The sequence below is a fragment of the Suillus discolor genome, assembly GCF_016758755.1.
Source record: "Suillus discolor strain FC423 chromosome Unknown F5147scaffold_45, whole genome shotgun sequence".
Lineage (NCBI taxonomy): Eukaryota > Fungi > Basidiomycota > Agaricomycetes > Boletales > Suillaceae > Suillus > Suillus discolor.
This window is the reverse complement of record NW_024541292.1, coordinates 145,685-151,893: the sequence shown is the minus strand read 5'-3', so window position 1 is coordinate 151,893 and position 6,209 is coordinate 145,685. Positions and strand designations below refer to the sequence as shown.

At 49.8% G+C, this 6,209-nt stretch overlaps 2 protein-coding genes across 2 annotated transcripts; both read right to left on the bottom strand.

Moving 5' to 3' along the window:
* Positions 1-3,366: 3,366 nt before the first annotated feature.
* On the bottom strand, positions 3,367-4,409 carry F5147DRAFT_706521 (uncharacterized protein). Its single transcript, XM_041438000.1, has 4 exons — positions 4,234-4,409; positions 4,139-4,181; positions 3,807-3,879; positions 3,367-3,757 (listed from the first exon to the last, which is right to left on the bottom strand). The coding sequence occupies exons 1-4, from the start codon at positions 4,396-4,398 to the stop codon at positions 3,568-3,570; spliced, it is 471 nt and encodes a 156-aa protein (XP_041290395.1). The 5' UTR covers positions 4,399-4,409; the 3' UTR covers positions 3,367-3,567.
* On the bottom strand, positions 4,353-4,890 carry F5147DRAFT_706518 (uncharacterized protein; the record flags this gene model as incomplete). The annotated part of the gene is given in 4 exon segments (XM_041437999.1): positions 4,353-4,413; positions 4,476-4,672; positions 4,745-4,746; positions 4,765-4,890. Coding segments are annotated over 3 exon segments (297 nt in total), but the record flags the coding sequence as incomplete, so codon positions are not given.
* Positions 4,891-6,209: the final 1,319 nt, after the last annotated feature.

The following is a 6,209-nucleotide window of genomic DNA, read 5'->3' as shown; positions in this document are numbered from 1 at the left end:
GTGCCCGCCTAGCTCAATAGGATATTATTTTCTCTTTGCACGCATGACGCGGCACCATGCTCTTTTTACCTTAGAATGCGCACATATGCGCGCAATCTTCCCGCACCCATGCGCCTCACGTGCGCGCGCGCTTCCCGCGCCTTGCTCATAGGAAGGTGTAGATGTCGACAGCCGCACGAAGAAGACAAGTCGGATAGGACATCTGCAAAGTTTACTGTTTTCTCTTCATATTTTCGCATAAAGTTTTACTCATGCTGTTCAAACCTTTAGCACCTAATATTTAGCGCACCTAGCAGGACTTGGTTTGGACATGGATTGGATCGCTCTTGGACCGCGCCACTTCACATCATGCTCATGCACGCATATTGGACTCAGAGATCATTGTGCAACAACCCCTTGCACCCCCACAGAATGCAGCGCATGCAACACTCACGCATGTTCTCGCGCCTTATGCGCGCGCACTCTCCCACGCTTCACGCCATACGTGCGCGCCTCGCCCACGCTTTGCACACCACAGCCATATCACTCTCACATCATCGCCTCACACCCATGGTGCATTATTCACACCAGAGTCACCCTTGCAATTCGCCATGCTATGCTGCATTCCCACGCCTCGAGCGCATATGCGCGCGCACTTTCCCGCACCTTCGCGCCTCGTGCGCACCTGCGCATTCCCGCGCTTCGTGCATATCATGTGATACATTCCTATGCGTGCGCATCCATCGCCCAACAACCCAAGCATCGTACATGCATCGTACTCGCATACTATCACTTGAGATCCTCACCACACACGCGCTGAGTGGGGACACTCAGAATTTAAGTCCCTGGGAGATGTAGAGACTCATGCCTCTCATTGTGCAATATGGCAGTTTTCACTGGGGAATACATGGCACGAACTTGTAGCATCACTCTGTGTGCTACCTGCAGCTATCTCTATATGAGGCGCAGCTTTCCCGCGCAATGCGCGCCATGCGCGCGTACCTTTCCCGCGCTTCACGATGTATATGCGCGCGCGCTTTCCCGCGCTTGAGCGCCCTATAGCGCCAGCCATCCGGAAGCATCCATCCACTGTCCACCAAGTTCCCTAGTGCGTATATTTCCATTTCTCACATTTGCTTATCGTTCCATCTTTATTTTTATCATGGACCCTTACTTACATATATCTTTACATACCTTACTCGGTAGCGCTTCGGCTCCGCATGACAGCGCTTAGGCACCATACTTAAGCGCCAGCAGTACATACTAACTTACTCTCCCACCAGAACGACAGAGGACTTACTGGTTACTACCCACTATTTACCTAGCAGAACATAGTAGAAATCTATTTGTTTACACCTCACATCTCTCTTCTCTTGTCTTACATCATATCATCACTTAAGCAAACTCACTCTTACTCTCTCTCGTATCTGTATACACGTGCACGCTTTCCCGCGCTTCGCGCCATACACACGCGCATTCTCGCGCCTCGCGTGCACCTGCGCTTTCCCGCGCTTCGCATTGGCCAACCAGTAGCGCTTTCAGCACATACCTCTAGATCCTTGCTGCACTCGCTTCCCCTTTAGGGTCGAATGCACTTGTCGTCTCAAGTATAGCAGACTAGGCAACGCGTGACCTTACAACATTATAGATACAGTCAGGAGCATTGTTCGTGCCTCGCTGTATCGTTGAACCTTCATCGCATATGATCGAAGTCGAAGGTGAGCATGTCGAAATGGGAGATGGTGGTGTGGTGGCGTGAGAGTGTGACGTGTCGGGCGTCACATCCTCATTGCAGAAAATGGGGGCAGAGTCAGGACGGCGACTTACTGACAAGATCCTTCCTTCCTCCTCTCGTTCCTCCTCTTTTCCTTCTCACTTCCTTCTCTTTCCCTTCTTTCCTCGTCGTCGTATCCTCCGTATGTGTCTGAGCCACGCCAGCAAATGCTGGCGTGCTCTGGGCACAGATGCTCGATGCTGGCGGTTGGTAGCACGAGGTGGGAGCTGCTGGTGGCATCCTGGATGGAGGTGGTTGTTGCTGTGGGAAGGGAGCTGCTAGCAATGGTGGTGGTGGTGCCGGCATCGAGGAACGTGTGAATGGTGGTGGTGGTTGCTGGCTGAGGGCATCCGTTGACGTGCTTAGTGGCGTTAGAACGGGTGCCGGAAGAATTGGCATGGGGGGTGCAGCGAGTGCTGCCGAATGCGAGGATGCTGGTGGTGGTGTGTTAGCAGGTGAGTGCTTGGTGGTGGTGCCGGTTGTAGCGTGCACGCGGGAAGTATCGCGTTTATGGAAGGCATGGGTATAGCTGGGGTATGGGTAAGAGCGCGGGTCTTAGAATCCTGACCCGTACCCGTACCCCAGTAGTACCCGTTGAAGGTTCAACGATACAGCAAGGCACGAACAATGCTCCTGACTGTATCTATAATTGTTGTAAGGTCGCGCGTTGCCTAGTCTGCTATACTTGAGACGACAAGTGCGTTCAACCCTAAAGGGGAAGCGAGTGCAGCAAGGATCTAGAGGTATGCGCTGAAAGCGCTACTGGTTGGCCAATGCGAAGCGCAAGAAAGCGCAGGTGCGCGCAAGGCGCGGGAATGCGCGCGTGTATGGCGCGAAGCGCGGGAAAGCGTGCGCGTGTATACAGATATGAGAGAGAGTAAGAGTGAGTTTGCTTAAGTGGTGATATGATGTAAGACAAGAGAAGAGAGATGCGAGGTGTAAACAAATAGATTTCTACTATGTTCTGCTAGGTAAATAGTGGGTAGTAACCAGTAAGTCCTCTGTCGTTCTGGTGGGAGAGTAAGTTAGTATGTACTGCTGGCGCTTAAGTATGGTGCCTAAGCGCTGTCATGCGGAGCCGAAGCGCTACCGAGTAAGGTATGTAAAGATATATGTAAGTAAGGGTCCATGATAAAAATAAAGATGGAACGATAAGCAAATGTGAGAAATGGAAATATACGCACTAGGGAACTTGGTGGACAGTGGATGGATGCTTCCGGATGGCTGGCGCTATAGGGCGCTCAAGCGCGGGAAAGCGCGCGCGCATATACATCGTGAAGCGCGGGAAAGGTACGCGCGCATGGCGCGCATTGCGCGGGAAAGCTGCGCCTCATATAGAGATAGCTGCAGGTAGCACACAGAGTGATGCTACAAGTTCGTGCCATGTACTCCCCAGTGAAAACTGCCATATTGCACAATGAGAGGCATGAGTCTCTACACCGTACCCGTGACCCGTGCGGGTTACCCGTACCCGTGCAGATCCCTAGACTCACCAAATCCCTGCACCAGGTACCAACATGCTCTGTTAATGGTTACAGGTGCGCTGGAGAAGCTCATGAGCACTCCATTCATGATTATACGTATGTGCCGTCTCTGTCCGGCCCCCAAGACTCACCAAATCCCTGCACCAGGTACCGATGTGCTCTGTTAATGGTTACAGGTGCGCTGGAGAAGCTCTTGAGCGCTCTGTTCATGGGTTGGAGACAAGACAATTAGATTATGTAGTGCATACTTGTGTGTACAGTAGTAGATTAGAAGAGAATGTATGGTTTATAATCATAAACTATTGGACAAATGCCCGAGCGAGATTGAAGTTACCTGTAGAAACAGCTAGGTAGGGATATAGTGGTAGACAGTGCAAATTTGATGGTGTGCCGCTGCATGGATGGGATATGTAGTAAGTGACGAGTCCGGGGGGATATGATAAAGAAACGTGCTCCTGAGTGCTCTTGAATGGCACTCGTTGTATACAATTTGACAGTCGAATCTATTGAAAATGTCGAGCTTAAAAAGAGTCAGCAGGGCATGTGAAAGAGAACATGAGAGATCTTACTTGCGCAGGACAGTCTGAGCACCAAAAACAAATGAGTCGCTGTCATCTGTCATGACAGCATCAATAATACCGGTGTAGGGATTCATTTCTGGCTGGGCTTGCAGAGACTGTTTTTACCTTAGTGTTATGTTTGCACTTTTGTAGCTTACATAATCAAGTTACCTTTTCACCAGTTCTACTATGAGTCTGAGTATTCAGCAAGTTTCTATCATATTTCCTCTTCTCTGAGCCTTGAGCCTGGTCCAGAAACCCTTTAGGGTCGAATAGCAGCTAGGTTCTGCAAGACCCAACATTGTTCAGACTCACCATCTGAATTGTTGTACCTTCACCGGCACCATTCATCAGTGCCAGCTGTGTCTCAGCTTCTCTGGCAGTCTGGATAGCCAGGATTGATATAGATGACAATGAAAAAAAAGAAAAAACTCACCATGATCCACTGCACGTTGAATGCATTCAGTAGGCGCTGGGTGGGCTTGACCATCCAATGGTCGTTGGTAGACACTCTGTGGCCCCATTTGATTTCAAAAATGTTCGAAGGGCGGGATTCTGGCCTGTCTGAGCATGTGCACGGTGCCACCTGCCCTGCTGGCATTGTTTGAACCATGCACTAGAATCAAGAAATGAGAATGTGAGAATGTTTGCCATCGAACACAGCGAGCGAACACAAACCTTGCATCCACGCCTACAATATAAGGCGAGTGAGGGGCAGGTCCCTCATATCGGCCCCGGATGGCGAGAGAGATGAGGGGCACCGTCGTTGCGGCAGGCTCGAGCACCTGACAAATGATGGGGTGAGTTTCAGCACCTGCCGAGTGAACAGTGGGAATGTGCCTCCCACAGGTCGTTGATGCCCATGACGATGAGGATGCTGGAAGTATAATTTGAGATCAGTAGGCTGACAAGCACAGCCGCTATGTGTGGAGGAGACGGGAGTTGAACGAGAAGAGGAGGTACTCACTAGTACTAGTAGCGTATGTGTGCATACATCAGTGGTGGCAGTACCATGTATGGTATAGCAGCCAGCCGGGACTGTAAATACGAGGACTGTCAATCTGCAGCACATCAGCGTGCAGCGTGTTTTTTTGGCAGGAGGGAAGGATGCGTCGCCACCAAGACCGAAGCTGGGTGTAAACGAAAAATTGACGGTCCTAATGTGCGAAATTTGCAGTCTCTCGGTTAGCGTCTCGGGATTCTCCCACAGGTGGTTTGCATTGTGCTCACCCAGGACCCTCCACCCCATCCAGCAGCCATCCAGAGCTCTCTCGCAGCTCAAAAACATCGATTTTTGCTGCCTATGGCGTCCATAGCCCGTCTGGTGCCCTCTCGCGCATTTTCCGAGCCTATCTGTGGTTTGAAATGTTGCTGTCTGGGGTCACATCTTTTTTGACGTTGCGGTTCATGTGCCGCGGTGGCGGTGCTCGCTTGGGTAAGCCCATGCTGGACCGCCAATTTGACCGTGATCAGCTCTACTTCTGGAATGATTCTGCATGTGTCGGAAATTTCCCACCCTCATTGCAATAGCCGGTGATTGAGATAAGTCTTGAATTGGACATTACAATACACGTGACCTAATTGCAATACAGCTCAAAGTTTTGCAAATGCGACGTAGATATGATAATATTTTAATAATATTGATATAGACTTCAGAATTTGAGTCAGTTCCAATGCAAGCATGGCCTATTTTATGTAATATAACAGGGCAAAAACGCAATTGATTGCAAATTGATTGAAATCGCACTGCCACAGCTGATCGATCTTGTTCTGAGCCGCCAACATGCAACAAATACTATCCACGCCATAATCCCTGGTCCTCCAGCCTCTAACTCCAGTACCTAGTGCCGCTACCATTCCTTATTAGACTTGTCGTCACACATAAGCGCGCCTCTATCGGGTTATTGATGCATCAGCTCTCAAGTGGCGAACACGGCGGTAATCAATTCAGATGATTCTTGCAATGTCTGGTCCAGGATTGATTAGTTTATCTGAATGCCATCAGTAAGTGGAACAGTGAATATGTGCTCATTTATTCCTCGCTATTCTCTGTTTGCTTGCTCTTGTTATGACATTGTTCGCTCATTCTCTGATTCAGGATTCTCTCAGTCGCCTCACACCTATGATCACAATCACACTGCATTTCAGTGCACTCGCAAGCCAACAGGGTATCGAACAATGAGCCGTCAATGTACTGTGTGGCGATTATGTAGTAAGTCATTAGTATTATCATCTGACACATAATGACTTATTATGACGCAGTCCGTGGACACGTTTTTCATTAACGCATTGCACTCGCGTGTGAGTTTCATCCAACAACATCTTTTGTATTGTTCTCACTGTACTCTACCAGTACTCTACGTGTATACCATCCCGAACTCCTGCCAGCATTGCACAGCGCACCACTGCAGC

Bases quoted from the DNA above. Each gene is read 5' to 3' on its own strand.
- F5147DRAFT_706521 (XM_041438000.1), bottom strand. From the start codon at position 4,398: ATGCCAGCAGGGCAGGTGGCACCGTGCACATGCTCAGACAGGCCAGAA. The intron at 4,182-4,233 runs GTGAGTTTTTTC...CTGGCTATCCAG, and splicing joins TCAACGTGCAGTGGATCATG to ACTGCCAGAGAAGCTGAGAC. The intron at 3,880-4,138 runs CCGGTGAAGGTA...TGAATCCCTACA, and splicing joins GCTGGCACTGATGAATGGTG to CCGGTATTATTGATGCTGTC.